This window comes from Sturnus vulgaris, chromosome 27, assembly GCF_052056855.1.
Source record: "Sturnus vulgaris isolate bStuVul1 chromosome 27, bStuVul1.hap1, whole genome shotgun sequence".
Classification (NCBI taxonomy): Eukaryota; Metazoa; Chordata; class Aves; order Passeriformes; family Sturnidae; genus Sturnus; species Sturnus vulgaris.
The window spans coordinates 5,772,933-5,798,478 of record NC_142269.1 but is presented as its reverse complement, the minus strand read 5'-3'; the positions used below and the strand labels follow the sequence as shown (position 1 = coordinate 5,798,478).

The following is a 25,546-nucleotide window of genomic DNA, read 5'->3' as shown; positions in this document are numbered from 1 at the left end:
AAAACAAAAGAAACTTGAGCAGTTCCAGCAGCACCATTCCTTTGGGTAACAAACCTAATGTTAGAAACAGGTTAATAATCTCACTGCTCAATGCCATAGACCTAGTTGGCTAAAAGAACAGATGAGAAGGTACAGTTTACTGTATCTTTAAGAACAGAAAATGTCTTTGGCTTTACTTCTTGAACCTTGGTGCCTTCTGATTAGGCTCTGACTAAACTCAGTAGCTTGGCTCTTGGCAAAGACTAAAGAAAGTTGTATTTGTGAAGAACTCTGGTGCTCAGATATCCTACCCTCTTCTTCTAGGACACAAATCACCATGGAGCAGTTCTTTTTCACTTCTATCCTTGTAACCTCTTGAGCCATTTAACACTGTACATTATCTCCTCCCCACTGTGCTTAGAAAGTTTGCAACCTGCAGGAGCAGCTTATTTTGAGATGAAAATTTTTGGGCTCTTGGCTACTAACATAGACCAAAACTGGCTCCTCACCTAGATGAGAAGCTAATAAATCTTCCCTTTCAAGGAAGCTGTCAGTGGTAGCATGATGAATCCTAATTTACTTAAAAACTAATCAATGGGATCTCATAATTACAGCTGATAATTACAGCTCCTAAACAGTCCTTGCTCTGAATTTTGAGAAATAAGCTATGAGTCACCTGTGAGATCTTCTTGTGCTTAGGCAGTTTCTTCATTAAACCATCTGCTCACTCTACGATTTTAGTGTTTTGAGAAGGAACATTTCACTCCTGACATCAAAGCATTTGACCTCTGAACCTCTGGTGCCAGGAATCTTCCAGGGAAGGTCTGTTGTCTGGGAGCCAAGTCTTTGACCTGCAATAATTTTTCTCAGAAATACACACCAGGCTGTATTCTCCTCACAGAAGGGAGGGGAGCTACCTGGGATGTTTGGCAATGTTTGCCACGCCTTATTCTCAAGAAATAATCTGAGCACACAGTCACCCCCTGGCATCAGAGGAGTCTGGCAGGAATTCCCTGGGCAGCACAGGCAAGCAGAGCAGTGAGACCCTGCCAGTGCAAACAGCCCAGAGGGAACGGGGATATCTGCATAAACACAAAAATATGTGCTGGAGCCCTTTATATCTGTGCTGCTTCTTCCAAATAGAGCAAGAGAAGTGCTTTCCTTGGAGTCAGAGACTTCATGGACTCTTTATCTGTCTAGCCAGATGCCAGTGGAGCAGAGGCCCTGATTTGTTTTGCAGGTTGTGTGTCCTATGAATTCTCTGTTGCTAGTCCTCAGTTTCTCCATGCCATTCCACAGCTTTAAGCCAGTGATTTTTCCAGTGAATGGAGCTACTAAAACTCCAAAGATAACCCAAGGCCAGTCCAATATTGCCTTGAATGTCTCCAGGGGCATCCATGGGGCATCCACAACTTCTCTGGGCAACTTGTGCCAGTCCTCACCACCCTCACAGTAAAAAATGTCATGGACATGCAGTGAATAAAGAATCAAGCCCTCCAGTTCATGCTGTCTGGGGAAACAAGAGAGCCCTTTAGCAAACACTCCACAGCCAGAGATTTTGACTGGGACATGTTCCACACGAGCAAAGCTTACAAATCCTGCTTCCTGTAGAATTTCCTATGCATGGAAACAAGCACACACAACAAATCAGGGCATTTTACAGAACACACAATTTTTCAATTACCCCATTTTCTTCCCCCACCTCTAGCAGTGCTCATATTAAGTTTCATCAGCCACTATCTCATATTTTGGATAATTCCCTTCCCTTGAGGAAAGTGCACAGCCCCTTCAAGAAGTGCATCAGTTTCTGGACTCAGTGTACTGGATCCACACAGCTCCTCCAGGCAGATGGACAGGAAATCCACTTTCTTTCAGTGGTTACATCAGCAGGGCTTTGTCTGACTGGAACTTGCCTGGTGTGGCTGTAAAATAACCTCAGGCTCAGGCTCCTTCCTTCCAGGCTGTATTTGTGAGTTATGATGGGGCAGCTTCCCCCCAGCTCTGGGTCCAGGTGTGGGCTCCCATCCCCACCCTCCCCAACAATGCCACATTGTTCTTGTTTCTGCATGCAGGAGGGGTTTTCATACAGTACCAGACTCTCACACCACTGTTCCCTTCCTCCATACCATAATTGTTATTTTATTCTTTTAAATAACTCTTAGACAGGGATAAGCTTCCAAGGTTGTCTGGAAGCTCCTCTGGGAGCAGATTGCAGAAGAGATAATGGGGGTGAGTAACAGAGAGGATGGTGACTTCATACCATGGAGGTTTGAGTCGTGTTTCTCTTTCCTTATTAAAGAAGAAAACATTTTTTTCAAGCCTCCCTCAGTCACACTGGATACCCCTGGCTTTGGAGCAGGAAACACACACATGAACTGACATGCTTTCTTACAGCCTTTAGTTCTTAGCTCAGTGAAAGTTTATTATGGCCCCCTCATACCCAAGGTTAATTTGGCACCTGGAATGCCACGTGTGAAGAATTTCCTGCAGCCTGGAATTTATCACCAGGTGAGGGTTATCCCAGCAATACTGCAGCGAAGTTGATGATTGTAAAGACACCCAAAAAAAAGATTGTTTCTTTCTTTCAATACTCACCACAAACATCCTAACAGTTTTATACTTCTATCTGCTTTTAATTCTATATTTTGATGCTTTTCTCTATATCTGCACTTCAATAGTTTCCATTTCTATTTCTTTCACGAGAGATGATCAAGAAAAGTGATATAACTGTTGAGACTCTGTGCAGTTTTCAATTAAAAAAAACCCTATCAGATCTAATTTAATTGCTCCATCCACTTTTCTTAGCTGAGGAGGACAGACCCCTGGTCCCAGTGTCAGGGTATCTTACAAATCTGGACTGGAAATTATTTTCCAGTGAATAGAAGTATAACTCTCCATAATAATTATCCACAATTGTTTCCTGTCTGAAGTTAATTGAAGAGGAGATTCTGGGGAAAAGTGTAGCTCAAGAAGCCAATCTTGATGTACAAACATCAAATATTCTATTCTATGATTATACCCAGGAATGGCACAAAGTATAAAATGAGGTCCTGGCAGCATGGACTTGTGTCAGGCTACTTGCTGTCTTCAAGTCACCTGTATTTAGCTGGATTGAGTTATAAACTTCTTTAAAGTATCCCAATAAAAAAATAACTCTATTAAAAAGAGGATAAAATAATGAGGTGAGAAATTGTCTGTGTCAGGAAAACGTTTTAGGCACATCTCTCACTGGTTTATTTGCAGAAGAAAACACAGACACAACTGGAGTATGTTTCACATTACAACACTTAAGGGTTCTTGTCTGCACTGGAGACATGTTTATACTGCTGGGCTCCAGAATGAATCTGGTTTATATCCTGGGAATGCTCGGGGTCCTTCACACACTCCAGGCAGGAAGTTTTTAATGCATACAGTGAGAAGACATTTTCAACTATTCGAACGTTAAATAAATAAGCATGAAAAAAGTCATTCTACTGCAATAATTAAATTCTTCCTGTGTCTTTACAAGATTTCTGAGAAAAAAAAAATACAAGCCTCCCAATCCTGGCAGAGCTGTTTAAAAAGTCCAAGAAAGCCATAATGGAAACAACCTCAGTGGAAATTCATCCATTGACCCCTTTGTGGCACCATGAGATATTATTGAAGACCAGAGCCTCGCAGTGCTTGGCTCACAGCAGCCTTGGCTCAGAGATACTTTGCCATCTAAAACAGGCCAGTATGAAGAAGAAAACCAAAATGATCATGTGCATTTCCAAACTGGAAAGTGGGGATTTGCCCAGTGCTGGAAGAGCACTGGTGGGGGAACTGAGGCATCTGGAGTCCTTGTCTGGCTCAATATTGATCTTCTTCAAGAGATTAAACGTGGCCCACATTATCTCATGACTCTTACACATCAATCCCTTTTCTTTGTGCCTTGTGAGAATTTCTCAGCCAGTAACAAGATGAGAGAACAGCTGGAGAGGAAGCTGGACCTGAAACTTTCTGGGGCTTTCAGTGCACTTGACAATATTCTCAGTAATATGCTCTAACTTTTGGTCAGCCCTGCAGTCAGTGATTGTTACAGGTCACTTCCAAACGAAAAAATCTCTTCCAGTTGCAGTTGCTTTGACATCTTGTACACACATGGATATGTAGGAAAAATATAACTCACTATATGGAAAACAATGCAAGGGAAATAATGTTGGATTTGTAATCTGTATAACTTCAAATATGGAACTGGGCTTGAATTTTCACTTTCCTTCACAGTTGCCAGGGCCAACTTGAGTAGCATTATTTTTAAGAGAAAAATGATCTCTCTTTTTTACAGTCTTCTCTCTGCTGTAATTTCTTTGTGTCTCTGCCAGAATCGAGATGAGGTGACGCCAAGAAAAAGGATGAGCTCATTGCATTTAATAGTATGAGGTTTCACAAATAAAAACTACATTACTCAATTGAGAAGTAGTCAGTGGTATAAAACAGAGTTAAAGGCAGGTAGTTTTAATTGGAAACAAAAAGAACTAATTAATTTCTCATGCTGGTTGTCATTAGTAAACTGATCTGATTAGTCTTCCTTAGGGATGGAATTTTAGATTATTCACTATTATTGTATTGTTACTGCACTTTTATGATAACATTAAAAGAACAAGATAAACATTATTGGTAATAAAACATAGTGAAAGTAGTGAATTATAGGAAAGAGTCATTTGGATTTTCCTTTTCAAATCCAAGGCATAAATCTCAGCCTCAGGAACAATGGGTTCAGCACTCTTTCCACAACTTTTTGATTTCTAGCATCACACTGAGCTCAAAGAGATCTTTTATTCCACAGAGCACTGAACCCTTCCTAGTGGTGCTGAACCAGTTCAGGAGAATCTCTCAGACCTGAGGAATCTGTTGTCCATCAGCTCTGCAGCATTTTCCAAACCAAAGCCAGAGGCACAGTCTCTTTTACAGGTCCCATGCAGTCTCTGCCATGTGTCAGTGAAAATGAAAGAGCCTTCAGGAGGGAAGGACAGTTCAGGTGCCTGTAATGCACATCTGAGCTCATCGTGTGTTTGACTGGGTGCCAGATTTTTGCACAAGGTACAACTGAATCATTCTGTGCAAGGCAGCAGCCACAGGTGTCAAAGATCACCTCACTCTCTTTTGGGAGCAAAACTTAAATAAAACTTACAGAGCCATGGTTTTCCTGTATACTTATGAAAATCCTTTACCTATGCTGCCAAGAATGCCATGACTCCTATCTGGAAGCAATGGGAAGATATGATCCATTCTGTCTCCTCACTCTCCCTGCAGCAGAACTGGACCAGAATCCCCCTGGTGCTCCCAGTGGTGTCTGCTCCAGTGTCTCAGTGACACAGAATGACCTAATTTGTTATGGCTGCTGAGAACTGAGAGAAATTAAATCCAGGGTCTGTAGTTAATTGGGGTCAGGTTGAGATGATTTATGACCTGAGGAATGTACTCACTCTTTACACTATCATACAAACAACAGTATCAATTGGACTCAGCAACCTTTGGAATCAAATTGACATTGGGATTTTCCACAAAATGAGTAGTAGCAGAGGCAGGACCCATGGGAGAAGCTGGTGGGCAGCTGAGGCTGTATCTGAACACAGAGCCAGGTTCTCTTCCCACACTCTTGATCAGTTACCCTCCAAGTTGTGATTGATTGTGATTCAGAGGAGAGATGGAATAGGTTCTATGCCAAGGAAATTTCATCTGTCTGGAATCTGACAGGAGGAAAAAAAACGTTTGAAAATTTCAGAGGAAGCTGGGATTTGTCCCAGTTACAGTGTCTCTGTGTTCACTCAGCCAGCTCATGTTAGCAAGTTAGGCTCACTGAAAATTAGTGGCAAATGCTTTTCCATCAATCAAGAACCTCGAGTTTGGTCCCAAGTCAGTGCAGCCCACGACCCCAAACAGCAGGAGCCTTCAGCAGGTTCCCCCATGCCTTTTGCAGGATGTCTTAAATGAACATCTTTCTTTTCTTTGTGGACTTCAGAACAGCATTAGAGAAGAGTTACTCTGCTTTCAAGTTCAGAGCATTTTATCACACTTCAGCAGCTAAGTTGAACATTAAAATAGAGCTATTCAATACTGCTTTTCTTTGGGAAAAGAATCCGTTTCTTTTTCTTGCCTAATTAGGACTCAGCTTCTTCATTTTTCCTTACTTCATGTCCTGTTTTAGATTACACAAGATGCAGCAATTCTTGTGCACACTGAAACCAGTGACTAACTGGGTTTGGTTTTTTGTTTTACTTTTTAATAGAAAAATCATCTCTATTCTGCTAATGGTTATCAAAATATGCAGAGAAAGCGAAGGATAGAAAGAAAAATCGCTGCAGTCCCAGGAGTGGAGATTATAAAAACCCTCTCCATGGGTTTCTGTGCTTCTTATTGAACAGTTTTGCTCACACACACCTTAACCTGCCAGCTCAGGGAGAGTGCATCAACCTCGACCTTCCTGTTCCCTGAGAGTGGATTCCACAGAGATATGAGCTCAAAACATGAAAAGCTTCTTAGGAAAAAGAGTGGCCATTACAGAAAGGTGCAAAATGTGTAAGGGCAGGGATGGCTGGCAATGCACAAACCAGTCTGGGATCATCTCAGCTACATCCCAGGGCATGTGCTGGAGGAGCAGGAGAGCATCAGGCTGAGACATCCAGAGAGCTCAGCTGCAGCACAGGAAACTCCAGGAATGTGCCTTGGCCCTTATAAATCTCTGTGCCTCTCATCCTCGGGGCTGGCAGTGATCTGAGTGTGGCAATCAGCACATTTGGCAGAGCCCTTTGGTACCTGCAGTGTCAGCCAGGCGAGCAGCCTGCAATAACACCGGGTATTTATTCAGCTGTGCCTCTCCCCTGTGGCCTGGGGAGGAAAGGTATGTTCTGCTCTTTAATCACTTCATTCTTTGTGGAGTAAACAAGAGGAGCCACGGGGGGTTGTGTTTGCCGGTGAGGTTCTGCTGTGAGCGGGGTTTGCTGCCTTCACTGCACCGGGACAGCACAAAGTTCTCGCTCTGGAAGGAGGGAAAGATGAGCTGGGGTGATCACAGATGTTAGAGGGAATGCAAAAAAAGGACTGAAAAATGGTCCAAACAACTGCTTTCCACCCCTACTGACACACCAAGCACCAGCTTAAGCTGTGCTGCATCCTGGGTGGGACAATTTGTCCCCACAGACCTGGGAAGGTGAGGAGCAGAGCAGTGAAAGTCCAGAGCAGCCCAGGGCTCTGCTGAGCTTCTGCTCTGGGCTTTGTCAGGCCCTGGGCTCCAGAACATCTGCAGCTTTCAGAAGGGGCCAAGGCAGCCTCTTAGGAAGGGAAGTGCTTTGAAAAAGAGAAAAGTAAAAAAAAACTTTTTATTTTAAAGTTAAAAAAAACCAAACAAACCAAAAAACCACCCCCAAAAAACAAAACAAAACAAAAAAACGCAACAAAAAACCAAACCAAACCAAAAAAAAAACCAACAAAAAAAAAACCACACATGAGCAGAAGCTGAGAAGCATTTGGCCAATTCACTACCATGAGTTTACACTAAAAACTGACAAAGAGAAGTCATTGATAGAGTCTTTCAAATATTGACAGAATTAGTTGGGAAATTCGTGTTTGTTTTCCTTTTCCTTGTAAGCAAGCCCTGAAACACTCTTACATGCTGACAATTATAATAATGAAAAATAAAGATTTATTTCAAAAATTTGGATTATTTTTTTTATTTAGGGCTACAAAGAAAGAGTAATTTCAGTCGAGTTCAGAGGTGAGGAATTCTCACACGGCTGCTGGGCAGGCAGAGGGGCAGCAGTGCAGAGCTGAGCAAGGGGAGCCTCTGATCTGTTCTCTGCATTTGCTGCACAGGAGCCTCCTCAGCCCTGCAGTCCCTGCATGCAGAGCTGCCCCTCCCATCTCCAGGCAGGGCACACGTCCTGGCCTGTGGCATGGGAGGTATCAAAATGAAAGGACAAATGTCTTTTATCGATATTTACAGTCAGGTTATTCGCGCCACATAAACATTCCCAGAGTCAAAAGAAGGAGACATGATTTAATTCTTCAGAACTAAGAGTTGGCTATTGTATGAGGCTCGTTTATGTGACTTAAAATGGCTTTTAAACAGTGAATTTAAAATTAATTCCATATATAATGCATATTGTGTTTGTCTATCTTAGTCTGGCAGAGCAGCTGAGCCCCCCCGGCAGGGGCTTCACTCCAAAAATATCCAAATACTCCAAATGGATCCCTCACTTCCTCCCCTCACTAAATTCTCCCTGGCAAACCCACCTGGCCAAACAACAGGACTGAACAGATCTCAAAGGGAAGAAGGTGAAGTTCTGATAAAGCAGGATCCTCTTTTCAGACTTTCAGAATCTGCAGTTTTAGCTCAATGGTTCCTACAGGCAGAAATATCAGGTCCTGCAGCTCGATGACCTTCCAGCCCATGGCAGGTTCTTTAGAAAATAAGTTTTCTCAAATTGTAATTCCGTGCATTTTTCTCACCACTTTTAAAAAGAGCAGAGGTTGCACATGTTTTTCACACAATCTTTCAGCTGCATTTAAGCTTTCTCCCCTCATCCCTTTTCCACTTACATGGAATAAAAAAAAGTCAGAGATAGCAAGTGAAGATAAAGGTAAAAAGGGCTAAGTGTCCCTGGGGGCAGATTTGCTGTATTACTTCCAATACTTTTAAAATTGAAAACGTGAAAACACATTTGAGTGATACTTCTACATGGATATTTTAAACTTCTTTACCGTGATTTATATGCAAGAATGAAGTCTATATTGATTGATCAAGACCTAGCTCTGGATAACAAATTTTCCTAGATACTAGACTTATTTTGCATCACTGAATTTCTCTTCATTTTTAGATAATGAATGGGGATGGCCTACCATTTAAAAAATAATAAAGTAATTGAATCAAATTAATCTTAGCTAGAATTTAATGCATCGCATATTCTGAATTTTCTGATTTTCAGGAGGTCTGTGTTAATAACTTCTTTCAAGATGCTTTTCCCAGTTTTATTGTTATTGAATTTCATTCCTGGGACTGTTGGATCCCCATTTAGCTACTCAGACACATCAGAAATTGCACTGATATGTCAGAAGAAACAAGACAGAGATTCTGCTTTTTGACTTCTAGTCTTAGCAATCAATCAATTCTGCCTACAGGCAGACAACAAAAAGCTGATTTTTGGGCCAGAAAAAGAATCCTATGGAAAATGGATTAATTTTCCCCTCCAAATTTAGTCGGGTGGGATATTTTGAATTTGGGTGCCAAAAAATCTTTTCCTTCCTGATGCATTCCTGGGTCCATCAGATTCATCTTCTGCACTGTCCCAGGCTCAGAATTCTTTGCTAACTGAGGTTTAAATGCCTTTTTTGGTACAAAAAAAAGGCTGAGTGCTAATTCTGGGCACACTGTGACCCCACTGCTTGGCAGGGGGAGAAATCAGCTCAGAGCCTTGGGGGATGATCCTGATCCTGGAGCTCGATTCTCCAAAATCCTCTCTGAGAACTCAGGGGGCTCTGAGCACCCACCCGGAGCTGCCTCTGCCTCCTGCCCGCCCCATTGGTGGAAAATGATACAAAACTTAAATGTTTTTGTAACTTCAGTCAGTCTCGTTCGCCTTTGCCTCGGTGGAAAGGAATTGAAGTTTCTTTCCAAAGGTTTATTTCATCACTCGGTGATCAGCTCAACATCTCAGCAAGCACAGCAGATACACAAAGGATAACAACCATTAATGAACATCAACACCAAACATCAACCCTGGCATGGTCAGAGACACTGGGTCTGGTAAAAGAGAGATGAGAGAACCAAGAATGGGAACCGAAATAATATCGAAGGTGAAGGGATCAATAGGAAATCAAACGCTACAAACTGTGTAACTTGGGACCATTGAACACTGAACCAATGAATTTCCCTGGGTTATGACTGTAAAGCTGGAGAAAAATCCAGTGAAAACCTTGGGTGATGGAAGGATTTTCTCTGCACAACCCACGCAATGTGTGGATGAAATTATTTCTGTTCCACATCCTGGCCAGAATAAAGTAATGCTTTCATTCTCTAACGCTAGAAATTGTTGTTGGGGGGTTTTTGTTTTTCCCGCAGTTTCTGTGACTCCCCCGCCGGTGTCGCCGCGTCCTCCCTGCCCGGCCCCGGCACTTGCTGGCACGCGGCAGCTGAAGGGTTAAAAGTCTGCTCCGAGTTTTTTGTGGCTCCTTTCCAAAAGGTTTCAGTTAACACCAAAGGTCTCCTTATAGCTCGCTCACTTTAATAGATTTTTCCCATTGAGTTCTCACTTTATAGACTATCATTTCCTTTTCTGCAGGGGAGCTATTTTCTGGGTCACTGATCCAACCAACTTAAAAGGGATTTCATTGATTGGATTTTATTGGTGGTTACCTCAACCATAATGGCCCCAGTTGCTCGTACCTGCTAACAGCTCTGGCTCTTGCTTTGGTACCCGGGCTCTGCACACTCTTCTACAAGTGAAGTTCCTCTCTCCTGCCTTGATTGCTGGCTAATTAATTAGCACCGTCTTTACCTCTTACTACCTCAGTTGCTTTCTACATTTCAGTGCCCCAGATCAGCTGCGTGGTGAAGCGTTCCTGACAAAATCCCGTTGGCTGCGGGTGGCACCTCGCTGCTCTCATTGCTCTGTTTGCATCGTGCAAACAGCTGGAGCTGGGAGATCTCCACTTTCAAAAAATGAGTAGAGTGTTTTAAAGAAGGATTTTTTTTTTTTAAGTGAAAAATTACCTGACTAACGCTGAAGAGTCTTCCCTTCACACTCTTGACTTTTGTTGCTTCACACTGCTGTGTTTTCCTACGTGGCTCGTGTCTGTTAGAAACACAAACTGGTAATCAGGACAGGCATTTCTTCAAATGCCTTTCAAAAAGGTACAACTCGCTCTTGACTCCCGAGCAATGCAGACTCCATGCTCTGAGTTGTTTTCTCAGCATCCTTTCTTCGTGCTGCTCCAGCTGTGATCCTCTTCCAGCCTTCCAGACTTTTCCCTGACCCAAACACTTTGCAGTGATGGCCTGTGCATCTTTCACTACCTTTGTTTTAAGGGGTAACAGACAGAATTTAAGGAGAAATTGCTATGATTTCTGCCATTAGAGCAATGAAGGGGCCAAACTATCATAAAGTAATTAATGTGATTATAATTACTACAATCTCTATTGCAACGGAATTTAACCCAAAACTTTCTCCTTTGTGGTGCAGGCTCTGATTAATTTTGTGTCTCTGAAGTCTACAAGCTACCTTGCCCCTCTGCAGGTGAGAAGCTGAGGCACAGAAGTTTCCAGCTCCCCCAGATCCAGCCAGGATTCCTGCTGGGCAGTGCCTGCCCCATCTCTTCTGTCAGCCCCACAGAGCTGCACACGTGGGTCCTCATCTGCTCTCGGGGATGCTCTCTGTGACATCAGACTAGTTAAGGTTTTGGATTTCTTTCTGAGTTTCATGATGGTGCAGGGAAGTGAAAGTACCCCAGTGAAACTACAAGCCAGGCTAAAAAATTAAGCAGAAGAGGTGATAATACATAGTGTAAAATCTGTGAGTACCAGCAAGTGAAGACTTCTCTTCACAGATTTTAACAAGAGGACTCTTCAGAGCAATAATACAAGTGATTTGTGACTTGCTCCTTCTAGGCTCATTTCCTTTCCTCTAACATAGCTGCTGCCCTGGCTGGGAGCTCCACACTTCTCTCTGTGCTAAACAAAGTGCAGTGACCTTAGAAGAAAGGATAGCATTTTCTTTCAGCTCCTTTAAAAAACCATCTGACCAACAGCCCAGGAGGGTTTACAGAATGTTGAGAACTTTCAGAAAGGAACAGGAACAGTGGCCAGGCTGGTACAAAACTGCCTGGCTCCATTGCCAGTGCTAATGGAGCAACCTCTGTGCTTCTCTTATTTCTGGAGTCCAATCCTGAAGCTTTTCTGCTTCCTGCAGTCATGAGCAGCACTGAGTGTGATCTTGCAGCATCAGGCTGTGGAAACTGAAGTACAGAGGAACTCTGTGTCATTCTCTTTCTGTCCCTTCACAGAGAGAAGGAGCTGAGGGTGAGAGCCCACTGCTCATCCCCTTTTCTCTACAAGACTTGGCCTTTTCTCTTCTCTTCCTCTCCTGAGCAGGGATCTCTCTCTTTGCTCTCACAGCTGTCCTGGTACATTATAGCCATGTGACAATCAATTAACTGCACACTCTATCAGAATAAAGAAGCCACCCAACCTTATATAACTCTTTTTAATTGTTTTCTTACATTATAGCATTTTGCTAAACTTATTCTGCCATAATTCACATAATTTAATTTCTCAAAGTGCTAATAAAATAATTGCTTCCTTCCTGTAGACAGAGTGCCTGAAATGTCTTCTCTCATTCAGAACATTATAAGAAGTGGCTGTCATGAATGCTTAAAAGGATTGTTTTATTCACAAGTCTTGATACCAAATTGTTCTCTCTAGAGTCTGTGTTGTCTCAGACAGCTACAAAGGTGCAAGAAACCTCCCCAGACACTTCCTTGCATACTGGGACTACCTGCACTGGAGAAAGTCACCTAGAGTTAAAATCATGGCAAGTCTCATGAGTAAAGTTCTGTGGGCAAGTGGAAATCTCCTGTCCTCTTGCCCTTACACAACAGCTTGAAAATAAAATACAAAATTCAAATCACAAGCAAATAACTCACACTACCATAGATCCTCTTGCAGAAAGAGACTGAACGAAGATAACCTTTGTGATTTACAAATTTTGGCTTGAGAAAGAGAACTTCCTATTGGGAGGACATTCTGTGCATTTCAAACTTTGGTCAATAACCCATGTCTGCAATTCAGATTTCCCTACATTTCTGTCAATCACACCCATCCTCTTGCTGGACTGATTCAGTTTCGGGCGTCATTGGACACAACTTTCTTTTCTATGCATTTTGCCTCAAAATGGATTAGGATGGGGAAACCTCCAAACTGTGGGAAGTTTCCTGGGGGATGAGCAGCAAAATGAGTGCCCAGGGTTCTGCTGCAGCAGAGGAATCCCAGGATGCTGGGCTGCATCAGCCAGGACATCACCAGCACTGCCAGAGCAGAGTCCCTCTCAACACTTGACAGGCTTGGACATGCTTGGAACACAGTTCTGATCCCTGCTATAAAAAAAAAAAAAAAAAAAAAAAAAAAAAAAAAAAAAAAAATGTGGACAGGTTGGAAAGGGTCCAGAGAAGGGCCACAAAGATGATCCAAAGCCTGGAAAGCTGCCACATGAGGAAAGGCTGAGAACTGGATATTCTAATTCTTGAAGGGAAAGAAAAGGCTTAGGGGAGAGTTTCTGACCATGTTGCAGTGCTGTGGAAAACAGCTCCAGAGCCAGAATGCTCAGGGATGGACTCGTGAGCAGGGGGATTGCAGAGCAGCCTGCATGTTACCCACTTAAAACTCACATTTTCTGCTTCTGCCCAGCAGCCCTCTGCAGTCTGGTGGTTAATTACCAGGCTTCACACTCTTTTAGCCTTGATCACACTTTTTTGTCTTGATCACGTGTATTTGGAAAATCCTCATTAGGATTCTGGCCTAAGTCAGACTGGGTGGAAGATCACACCAACTTCAAAGGCAGAGCCTTTACTGACAACCTCATCAGCTGCACAGGCTCAAAATTCCAAAGCCTGAACAAGATTAACCAGAGGCTGCTGCAGGGACAGCAGAGCTGGCATTGATAGGTCACAGTGTCACCAACATGTACCCAGTAAAAACCAAATACTGGGAACTGCCTGACTTAGGACCAATGAACATTAAACCAATGAATTTCCCTGGGTTTCAACTATGTAAGTATCTGAAAAATCTAATAAAATTCATGTGTCATGGAATGATTTTCTCTGCACAACTCAGGCTGTGTGTGGATGAAATTATTTCTGTTGCACATCCTGGCCAGAATAAAGCAATGCCTTGATTCTCTAACATTAAAAATTTTGTTGAAGATTTTTTTTGTCTTTCCCACAGTTTCGGTGACAGCAAGGGCTTGATCCTCCCTCTGAACTTCCATGTCAAAGTGCAGGGCACTGTGCTGTGTGCTACTGGAAAGCAGCAGGAGCACAGACAAGGTGATTTCCCTGAGTGAGAGGATCTGCACACACAGCTCCAGCCCCTCCTTTGCTCAGCTGGGCTGAGCTCAGCAGCTGGGCTGAGCTGGAGCTGCTCACAGTGCTTGGCAGGTGTTGACAGTGTCAGGATTTCTGTGTTTCCTCAGGCACTGCATCAGCTCCCAGGGCAAAGATGCCTGGTAAACACAGGCAGCTCTGGACTCAGCACCTCGCTCCTGATATTCCTGTTCAAGGAGCAGCAGGGTGTTCAAGAGCAGCTGGGCTGATTTCATGCCTGATCTTAAGAAACCTGAGCTCTTCATCCAGCTGTTTATTATTATTTTTATAAAGCTGCAGCTCTCTTCATGCTCCATTCTACAGTACATAGAGGGTTTTTTTTCAACTTTCAGTGTGTCACTAAGACATTTGTAATTTAATCCTGTCTGTGTCAGCATCTCTGTCTGAGAGCTTTGCATTACACCACCCACAGCTGCTGTGGATGCAGGGGATGCATCTGAAAATTAGGGTTGGGTTTTCTGAAACCAGTACAGTAAATGAAAGCAGCTAAATGTTAGGGATGGACACAGGAGAGGGAGGGGGATTAGACACAAAATTCAGTTGGTGACTAAGAAAAATAAACAGGATAGAAACACCTCAGGCAGTGTGTGTTACAATATGGAATAAATCTGTTGCTAATACTCTTTATAAGCAAGAATCATCTCCCTGGTTTATGTATCACATCTGAACTCTTCACACACTCCATACCTCAAGAAAAAAAAATTAGAAGGCAATTAATCACCCTGAACATTAATTGCTCACATTTGATTAGCCAGCCTTAGAAAACAAATGTGACACAGAAAGAGAAAAAGCCATTGATAGTATTGACAGGACATCTCTGTCAGAGAGAAAAAAAATCAAATTTAAAAAATGGCATTACTGCCTGGCTAGTACAAACAGCAGCGAGGTGCAGAAAGGATCACCTGGCTTTTTCAAGTCCTCCTCAGAGAGGACTCTGGGTGCTGCTGGATCAAGTAATCCAAGACTTAGTCAGCAGTTTATGTCTAAAGGACTATGTAAGTGTAATTAAAACTTTATACAGCTTTGTCCCACAAGATTAAGGATGGCAAATCAAGTATATTAATATAAAAATAAATGATTTATTATTAGAATTATTAGACTAAAAGATCTTAATCCAAATTTTTTACTACATAGTATGGATAGCTATAACTACTGGTACAGGGTAGTGCACTACTTTTGAAACAATATTGAATATTACATTAAAGCTAGCCAAAACAATTATGAAGTAGAGGTTGAAGTTACTCACCCAGACCAATAACTCTCACTCAGCCTCTGAGGAGTGAGCTTGGGAGCCATCCCCACTCCAGGGAGGAATTTCCACACACATTCTAAGGTGGTAGAAGAGCTGCTGGCAAAAAGTGGGACTGGGCTTTTACAGTGCCTGGGCCGTCTGTCAGCTCAGCAGGTGAATAAATATCTGTAATGTCACCTGGTGGTTCCTTCAGCAGGTATTTCACCAACTCTACCACATTTTCATCTCAGTGTCAGGATGTTTAACTTTGAGTTTGAACAGCCAGGCAGGTTCCAGCATTACCCAGCACCAAAAGCACCGTGAGTCCCTCCCTTCTCCATTCCTCACTGACACGTTTGCAAATGGGGTGAAGTTTGAGTTGTTTTACCCCCACTCCAGGCAGAGACTCCACCACTGTCCTGGGCAGCCTGTTCCAATTCCTGACAACCCTTTCAATGAAGAAATTTTTCCTAATGTCCAATGGAAACCTCCCCTGCACAGCTTGAGGCCGTTTCCTCTTTGTCCCATCACTTGTAGTTAGGAGAAGAGATGAGCCCAGCCCTCACTACAGCTCCCTTCAGGCACCTGTAGAGAGTGAGAAGGTTCCCAGGACCTTCATTTTCTCCAGGATGAGCCCACCCAACCCCCTCAGCTGCTCCTTCTCAGATTTGTGTTCGAGAGAGCCTCTGCACAGTGGCAGAGGAGTGAAAACACAGCTCCAAGGAGCCCTAAGGCTCCTCAGACATCAGAATTCCTGTTCCTGCTGCTGGCTGGGAAATTGGAACATCACAGAGTAAACAAATCTTACAGCAGAAAATCCCATCCTGTTTGGAGTTCAGAGCACAGCAGTGATTGAAAGCAGATCTCTTCTATTCTATTATCCCTTAACTTGGAAATGTAGCACTAATAACTGAGTGTCAGACTACCCTTTCTGCTGTGATACAGGCAAAAGTGTAAAACATGAGTGTGTGCTGACACTTGGACTTTGTAAGACATTTAAAGTATAAATTTTATAACAACAATCTAACCAGGAGAAATATTCTCTCACAGTTGTCAGACAAAACTGGATTAAGACTAAAAACCCAAATAGACTGCTACAAATCATATGGAGCAGAAACAAAATTGGTAAAACTAAAAATTCAGATTAACTCACATGCTTCAGTGATCTTCTCAAAGCAGAGTAATTTGGAATTGCAGGGCTGTGTTTGACCACATCTACAAGGTTTGCAGGTGTTAGATGGAAACCTCGTGGCAGTTCTCACGTGTGGCTCTGCTCCCACAGTGTCAGAACTGTGTCAAACAGGCTCCCTGACACAGCGGGCAGTTGTAGCCTATTAGCAGAAAGATCAAAATACACATTGAATAAATACTTAAACTTCACAAACACCCCTTTCACAGCAAGCAGAGCAGTACAGCAAACTGGGAGCAGTGAGATAGAGAGAAAACATTAAAATTATAAAGTTCCATTTAGCCTTGCAGATAGCTTTCCCCTTTTCTTTTTCTCTTGCAGGAGATAATATTCCATGAATAATTATCTTATCACCAGGTCCTGCCTGTCACTAATATTTTTTGGAGGATAAAGAGGATTAATAAATATTAAATAGCATCTTGGAATTTTAAAGGAGAAATTTACAAAAAAAAAACCTGGTTGCATGCACATGGCCCAAGAGACAGCATCCGGCAGCTGGAAAAGCAAATGTACTTTTTTTAGTGTGCAAATCCCAAGACTGGATTTTTTAAATTTTTTTTTTATTTTTTTAAATGTTCTCGTCCCTTAACATTTACATGAGTAAAACTGATTATGATGGGCAGGTTATTTTAGTTATATTTAGTTATTTAGTTATATTTAGTTATATTAAGTTATATTTTAGTTATTTTCGCTCCGCTTGTATGTGTGAGATTTCTTCAGCTCTCGTTGAAACTTGCTCAGAAGGGAACTGAACGTACGTGAAGTGTTTGAAAATGACCTCAGAGTGTTTGAAATGATCTCAAAGAGTGTTTGAGAGGAGTGCGATGTGCGGGGAGGGGCAGGGCTGTGTCGGTGCACGCGGGATGGACACACGGACACACGGACACACGGACACACGGACACACGGACACACGGACACACGGACACGGCGGGGCCCGGCCGCAGCCCCGCTCATGAATGAACTCCGGCAGGATTTCATTTCCTTTTTTATGAATGGGAGCTCGCGGTGAATGAACAGCGCAGCTCTGCGATGTGATTGGTCCGCAGGGGCAGAACCACGCCCACTCCTCAATGGGTGACGGCCGAGGCGAGCGCTGATTGGCGGGCGTGCCCCGGCACGGAGCTTCATTCACAAATTCCGTGAAACAAAGGAGTGGGCGAGCCGGGCCCGTGAGCGAGGGGCCAATGGGCGACCGGCCCCGGGCCCACGGCGGCCTCGGAGCGCGCACGGGGCGGCTCCGCCGCGGGCTCCGCGTGGGCCGGGGCCGCCGGCGCTGAGAGACGGGACCGGAGCGGAGCCGACCCGAGCGGGGTTTCTGTCCCGAAGGTTCGTCCCGGCCGGGGGCTGGCGGGCTCGGTCCCACCTCTCGTTCCAAGTTTCGGCAGCTGCGACGCGGCCGCCGCCTCTCCCGGACAGCGGCGGCGATCGCGGTCCCGCCGCCGCTGCGGAGCTCGGCCGGCCCGGTACCCTCCGGTACCCCCCGGTACCGCCCGGTACCCCCAGATGCCCGAGGAGCGCGGCTACCCCCGAGCAGGATGACGGCGTACCTGGACCAGCAGGTGCCGTTCGCTTTCCCGCAGGTGAGTGGCGGCTCCGGGCGGGGCTCGGGGCCGGCTGGGCTCGGCTCGGTTCGGCTCGGTTCGGTTCGGGCTCTCGGCTCTGACCCGCTCCTCCCGCAGCAGCCCCCGGGCCGGGCCGGGCCCGCTGGCGGAGCCGCGCTGGGCGCTGCGAGCACTCCCGGGGAGCCGGCGCAGGACTCGGAAGGTGAGCGGGGCTGGGTTGGGGGTGGCGGGGGCGGCCGGGCAGGCTCCGGCTCCGGCTCCGGATCCTCCCCGCTCAGCGCCCGGCCCTGTCCCCGCAGAGCTCTTCCGACACCTGAGGCAGCTGCAGCAGACCTGGCTCGCTGAAGGTACGCTCCTTCCCCCAGCCCTGCCTGCTTTTGCTCGTCTTTGAGTTCTTTTGGAGGTTTGTCCCGCTCCTTTGCTGGGTTTGCCTGGCTCCCGACAAAAGTGGGGTTTTTTTTTTCCAAACTTGCCAGCCTCTGGCTTGTGTAAATTAAGACGCTGAATGACACCATTGTGCTGGGCATTTGCTTGTGAATGGGACTTGGCTGCTCGCCCGCTTTCCTGGGTACAATTTTCCCCTCGGGCTATTTGTAACTGGTTCGATTTTATGCTAATTTGTCGCTTATCTTTGTTGGTTGCCAGAACGCCGATATTTTCTTAAGCAATAAAGCAGTCTTTTAAGTTGGGGAACAAAATGCTTCTATTCTTTCTTTATTTTTTTTTCCGTTTCTTTTTTTTCCCTTTTAATATAATACTTCGTGGGGACCTTCCTGGAATTTACAAACTTTTCAGATGGTGTCTTAATTGTTTTGACTTTGAGCTTCAAGGAAAACTTCGAATGCCAGGGAGTCACATTAATTCCAAGTGAAACTAGTTCGAAAAGTGGTGATTTTACTCTAATTCCAGCACTACAGATAATCCATTTTCTAGAAAATACAAAATATATTCTCATGATAAATACAGAAGCACTTATTGTGATCTAAGTACTTAAAAATATTTAACAATAATGATGTAAAAATATGCATGGCATTTTGAGCAGGGTTATTTCCTCTAATATTACCACCAGTGAGGAACAATTTTGTCAAACAATTCTTATTTTAAGCCTTCAAAAAGGTATTTGCCAACTAAGTAAGATTAGTAAGGAAAAAAATCAAAAGTTTTATGTTCATTTCGAACTGAACTGAGGTGATGTTGATCGGTGTTTCAGGAGTGAGGATTGTAAGGATGCAGCAGGAATTACCTGGAGGTGTTTCAATATTGAATCATTCATGTAACATTTATCAGAGCAGGAAAATAGGAGTTATTTGCTGGTCATGGAATGGACCTGCTGAATGTGCACAAGATTGGATTTCTTTTAAATCTTAGAAGAACTTGAGCTGCCAATAAGTTTGCCTCAGAGCTGATTTTTGGTAGACTTTCAATTTAAGATTTTTCTCATGTCTGATAATATTTTTAGCTCACCATTCTGAAGAATTTCCATGAAATCCCTTACAATATATTTGCCATAGCAGAGTGTTTACAGGATGAGTTTGGAAATCTCCTGTGGTCACATTTGGCCTCATGAAAAGGAGATGCTCTGCTTCCAGCCAGGATTAGTAAATGATAATGCAAACCTTACTGCATGCTTTTGGAATATAGGCAGAGATTTTTTATTATGATGATTTTTGCATAGCTCACAACATCTAATCAGAGTCCAAGTGAAATCCCTGACAAATTCAAGATGACTTTTTTAATATTCTAGTTTATTTTAGCCTGCATATCGAGGAACAGGTTTCTCCCATTGTTGCTCCCATTTCCAGTCTTGTAACAAGAAAAATGACTCTGAAGCAAACTATTGTTTTTTCCTATCCACCAGTATGTCAAAATATTTTCCTGAATGGTGAAAATACTTTTTACTAATGTCCTGTGCATCTCCATATCAACATTTGTTTGTGAAGGCATCAGAACACTGAAGTGCACCTTCCTAAACAATACAGAAGAAAAAGTAAAAACATTAAATATGTTATTTATTATTTTCCTTTATCACAGTTAAAAAAGAAGTTATTTATTTATTTACAGGTTTTGGTGTTACTTTTTAAGTAAAAGAGAAACAAACTAGGAATAAGGCAAAATGTTAATGAATTTAAACCACATATACATCTGTAAGGATGTGGTTATGTGTCACTCTTTGTGTGATTTCAGTCATAGTTATCTCTCTTTGTTATCTTCTTTCAATATTTTTAGCAATCTTGATTAACACTTGATTTCTCATTTTGAGAGTCAAATAATTATTTTGCATATACGTGGCTCTTAAAAGAAACACATGCTGAAAAATCCTAGGCCTGGTTACTAAAAATCCAGTTTTCCTCTGCAGTGTTTTGAGCAGGATCTGGTACACTTGGGTGAGAACCTGGCAGTTGGTAACTGTATGGAATAAATTCAAGCCAAATAATTTACACGAGTGCATCAGCATTCAGAGAAACAAACAAAACAAATTTCCTTGGAGAAAAGTGGCACAGGCAAGTCCTGTGATGGGTGCAAGGAGCAGATTCACATCTCCAGAAAATTTAAGTTCCAGTGGAACTTGGAAGTTCCTCTTGGAAGCTGTGGGGTCAGTGGTGGGGTCAGTGTTGCTGCCTGCAGTGGCAGTGAGCAGAGCTGGGTTTAGATGTCTGATTCATTATCCCACTTCTTCCAAGTACCAGTGTTGGTTCGGGGAGAACAAGAAAATACCTGGTTTGCAAATTTATGAAGTAGCTAGTGAATATAAAAATTGAAATTGTCTTCTGGCAAACATTCTCTTTAGACTTCTAACCTGTAGCTGTGTGCAAACACCACTGGCCAGCACTGAAGGTAGATGCTTTTATTCCAGCCTTGCCCTTCATTTCATTTTAACTACTTCATCTGTTGCTTTCAGTAATTAATTCTCTTGTGACATCACCAGTGATGCTGTGGAGAGTCTCAAGGCTGGGGCTGTGAAGTCCAAACTCTGCTCATGCAGTATGAGCCCCATAATTTCTTCTATTTCCATGTTGCTTTTTGAAGATAATTCTTAGATTGTATTTTCTAGATGTTTTTTTCCTCAGTTCTCCATCTTTTATTGTTGACATTTCCAGTTTGTTGTCATTCAGGTTCTTTGAAGAGGCAGGGATTGCAGAGTGAAGGGTTTGGCCAGTTCCATTCTTATTCACCCCCTGTTAGCACAGTGTTCCTCCCTGAGGTTTATTTTTGGCATGTTGAGTCTAGCTTAGTTTCAACTGATTGAGATTAGTGGGTTTCCATCCTTTATGTCCCTTAATTTTGACCACATCACCTCTGTTCTAGAGCTGAAAGTGCAATCTGTTGTCCACTCTGCAATAACAAAAATTTGTCTGTTAGCAGCAGCAGCATTTCCTTCAGCAACAGTGACTTTATGAAATAACAATCTGCTGCAAGCTGCTCTCCCTTCCCTGCAGTAAAAGGGGTGTAAAATAATTGTTAGAAGTTATAAAATATGGGTGAGATTCTCCCCAAGGTTTCTCCCAAAACTCTCCTGTATTCATTAATCCCAGAGGGGAATTATCCTTAGTCACTAAAATAATCTCAGCAGAAAGCTCAGATCTTTGCTGCATGGATTTATTTCTGCCTTAGTGTTAAGGACACTGTACAAAGTGCCAAAACTAACTCCTCCCTCCCTGTCTCTCTCTCCTGGCAGCTCAGGTTCCAGACAATGATGAGCAGTTTGTGCCTGACTTCCATTCAGAAAACTGTAAGTAGCATGGGGGTGCTCACGTCTCTTGGGGGAAGGGCAAATCCAAATTCTGGTGCCTTTTTCCCCCACATAAACTGAATTGAAACACTTTTCCTGGTTGTTCTGTTTCCCTCCTTTCCCCAGACGTGGCCCTGCAGCACAGCTTGCTCTCTGAGCCATATATCTTATTTCTTTCTGGTTCTGACCTACAGCTGAGGAGAGGGATGGTCCCACGTTTCACTCTGAGTGAATCAATGAGTCAGGTGTAATGTGAGAGCATCTTCCAGCTATTAGGGGCTGGAAAGAATTGGCTGCTCCTAACACATCCAGCTTCTTGAAAATTCCATGGAGTTCAATCTACTGGAGAGAGCAATTTTTTCCCCCCCTCTGAGACCCAGCTGACCCATCAGTATTTTTAGATGGGCTGTACACATCCACACATTGAGAAGGGCTGCTGCAGAGTGCACACACACACAAAGAATCTTTGCTCTTCTGGCCCTTCCTTGGGCCTGGGCTGTTTGCAGCTCTGTTTGTCGTACTTGGAATGCTGAATCCTCCCAGGTGTGCACACCACTGGGTCAGGGTGTTCTCCCCTCCCAGTCTGGGCAGAGCCCAGAGCTGTTTGTGGATGGGTTCCCCTGCTCTGACAGCAGCCACAGGAGCCAGGAACAACAGAAGGCTCTGGGATCTTATGGGTTATTTATGTATATTGATCCTGTCAAGCTCTGAGTGCTGCCAAGATGGGCTTTTCTGGTGTAGGATGAAACCAAAGACATCCAAAAGGAATTGGGGTTTTCTGGGGGAAAGAGCAGATATCCCCCTCTTGGTGTGAGAATAAATTTTGGGGAAGGATGTTTGCAATAGAAGTGTCCTGTGCCCTGAGAGGCAGCAAAGCTTTTTTCTGGCCCTTTAGCCAGCTGCTTGCTTCTGAAGGGACTCTTCATGTGAGGGAGAACCAGCTTGAAAATGGCTCAGGTTCAGGTCACTCCTGAACTAAACTCATCAAAAATATGAGGTGTTAATGGATTAGGATGTTCCTTCCCATCCTTAAAAGCAGTCACAGACCCAGAGCAGTGTCATGGGACTTAGAGGTGGGAGTAAGCTGGTGATGAAGGAGGTGATGGCCTTACTAAAAGATTAAAGCTTGAATTTGAAGGGCAGATCCTTCCCTAATTTGAAAAAGTAGCCCAGACTTATGGAGCTTTCTGGGGTTACTTTCCTTCCTAAATGCCAGTGACCTCCTAAAATCAGCAGCAGAGCCCACAGGCAAAGGTAGAAGAGGCTCAGCCCATCCTTCAGCCAGGACAAGCCTTTCTGAGGAACTAGGAAGAAAGTTTTGTCCCTTGCTGGATTGAATAAAGCATAAGAAGTAAACACTCACATTTGTCATTCCTGAAATTCTGACAAGCCCAGAAATATCCCTCCTTGTCTGCATCGGGCTCTTGCTACGACCAGTGCACTGAAAATGGAAGGAAACTTTTTCACTTTTTTTCCCTGGGCTGTCACTGGTGTTTTGGATGAGCAGAGAGGTTTTGAGATCCCCCAGTCCCACATTCAGCTGGGCTGCTGGACTGTTAGCACAGCAGAGATTCAGCCAAGAGACACCTCCTTTTGTAATGCCTGATAATCACGGCTCCCCATAAAGAAGAAAAATGTCAATTTGATCTTTCCTTTCTCTCCTGCAGTAGCTTTTCACAGTCCTCCTGCTAAGATAAAAAAGGAGCCCCAAAGCCCCTCAGAGCCCACGCTGTCCTGCAGCCATGAGCAGCCATTCCAGCACAACAGTGAGCAGTGCCTTTATGCCAGGTAAGGTGGCTCCCACAGAGAGGGGGCAGGAGCTGTGCTGGAATCCAGTGCTCTGCAATATCAGGGGACAGGAGCTGAGCTGGAATCCAGTGCTCTGCATTATCTGGTGATGCAGTGTGTGACAGCAGTGTCTGCTGGGTACAGCTCAGCAGTGGGCAGCCCACTGGGCACTGAGCCTGGGGTTTGCTCCTTTTTATTCTCCCTTTTTATTCTCCCTGTCCCTCAGCCATCCTCATACATCTGCCATATTCCCCTCCCCACTGTTTTCCAAAATCTGTCCCACACCTGACCCCACTGCCTGCAGTGCCAGGCCCTTGCCTGAGCTGTGGTGTGGCTTCTCCAGCACAGACACCTTCCCCAGTTTTCTGCCTGCAGGGTTGTTGCTGTCAGTGAACAATGGAACAGCAGGGAGCTCATGCTGGGGGTTCCTGGCCCAGGTGGCTGCACAGGGGGACAGCACATTTCATGTTCCAGATGCTGCCACGAGTCCTTCTTGGAGAACTGAAATGCTGCAATATTTGTTTGGCTCTTCCAGTGCCTATGACCAGCCCAGACAGTCTCCCAGCCCAGGAGTCCTGATTCAGCCCCCACTCCAGCAGTTCCCTAGAGGGGACAGCAGCTTCCTGACCCCTGCAGGGCCCCCCGGCTCCACATCCAGCTGTGGATTCCTCAGTGACAACAGGTGAGGAGACAGTGCCAGGAGGAGGCAGCCCCTGGCAAGGATTGCCCTCCTTGGTGCTTAAAGGAGGAAGGGCTGCAGCAGCCAGGTGGAAATGCTCTGTTCATAGCACAGGATCCCTCCTGTGGGACCCCCCAGTGCTGCCTGGGGTTTGAAGTCCATAACCTTAACCCTGCCAGGTTCTGTGAGAGATGGGCTGTGTAGCTGCTGCCCTTGGGAACATCCTTCTCTGGGATCATCCTTCCTTGTCCCAGCCATGAGTGAGCTCCTACAGCTCCAGGAAAGGGCTGAGGGAGTTTCTGTCCCTCAAGCAGCCCTGTTGGGGGTTCCTGCAGGGCTGGAACCAGAGGGCCAAGACAGCAGCTGTCTCACATCCTCTCCCTCCTTAGCCCTGCATATCAGCCACCTCTGGAGATGTGCCACTCCTTCCCACCCTCCCAGGGCATGGCCCAGGAAGATCCCACTGCCTTCCAGTGCCAGCTGCCCAAGCCCTGCCTCCAGTACCCTCAACAGGGCTTCAAACAGGAGCACCAGGACCCACAGTACGAGCAAGCAAGCCAGGCAGGCAGCAGGCAGCAGTTCCCAGCTGTGGTGGTGAAGCAGGAACAGCTGGATTTCCTCTATGACTCAGGTAGGCACAGCTGGCTCGTCCTGCCTGCATGAGCCAGGCACCAGGGGGAGAGCAGATCCTGGGGGAGCATCCTCACTGCTGTTCTCTGGGCTTCGAGGCAGCACTGTCAGGAGCATGTGGTGTCTGGGAAGGTTCCCTGGCTCTGTAGCAGGGAACTGAAACGGCTCTGTCTGCTCACTGCATCCGAGATGAGGCTGGGACACTCACCTTGCTCTGAGAAAGACTTTCTGGTGGAGAGTTGAAAGCTTTAGTAAGGTAGGAGGTAGAAGGTGATGTTAAATCCATTCAAATTAGATTAAAGCATGGGGATTTTCCCTCCCCCAGGGGGTAACTATCCAATGAGGAGACTCAAAATTCATGATTAGCCCACTCACACCATCAGAAATGAAGAAAAGGCTGTTTCCAGTTTCACAGGGAGTTTTTTGTCTTCGGGAGTATTTCTGAGCTGCAAGGTTGCAGAAAATAAGGGAGGTCAGCTTTGAAGAAATCATACTGCAAACAGGCTGGAAAAGGCAGCAGAAAAGGAGGAATCAAATATGTTGGAGCTTGTTCAGAAAAACTGTCGTGGACCCTTGCAGCAGGAGGCCCCCCTGAGCCCTGGCAGAGCAAAGGGGCTCTGGGTGGGCTCAGCTCAGTGCCAGGGT

General features: G+C 44.6%; 1 protein-coding gene and 1 long non-coding RNA gene across 3 annotated transcripts in view; one reads left to right on the top strand and one right to left on the bottom strand.

Annotated features, from left to right (window-relative positions):
• The window catches only part of LOC148221091 (uncharacterized), a 47,318-nt gene extending 29,149 nt beyond the window's left edge, over positions 1 to 18,169 (bottom strand). Inside the window, exons 1-4 of the long non-coding RNA XR_015808571.1 lie at positions 18,060 to 18,169; positions 16,476 to 16,653; positions 15,338 to 15,436; positions 10,709 to 10,790 (exon numbers count right to left, since the gene is read on the bottom strand). This is a non-coding gene — a long non-coding RNA (uncharacterized LOC148221091). The remainder of the gene's footprint in view (positions 1 to 10,708; positions 10,791 to 15,337; positions 15,437 to 16,475; positions 16,654 to 18,059) is intronic.
• The window catches only part of ETV4 (ETS variant transcription factor 4), a 15,050-nt gene continuing 7,477 nt past the window's right edge, over positions 17,974 to 25,546 (top strand). The window contains exons 1-7 of one of the 2 annotated variants that reach the window (XM_088179535.1): positions 17,974 to 18,092; positions 18,192 to 18,276; positions 18,374 to 18,421; positions 21,751 to 21,804; positions 23,472 to 23,592; positions 24,128 to 24,274; positions 24,661 to 24,902. In XM_088179535.1, the coding sequence (XP_088035661.1) occupies positions 18,048 to 18,092; positions 18,192 to 18,276; positions 18,374 to 18,421; positions 21,751 to 21,804; positions 23,472 to 23,592; positions 24,128 to 24,274; positions 24,661 to 24,902 (742 nt within the window). In that variant the 5' untranslated portion in view covers positions 17,974 to 18,047. The remainder of the gene's footprint in view (positions 18,093 to 18,191; positions 18,277 to 18,373; positions 18,422 to 21,750; positions 21,805 to 23,471; positions 23,593 to 24,127; positions 24,275 to 24,660; positions 24,903 to 25,546) is intronic. The other variant, XM_088179534.1, reaches the window with a different exon arrangement.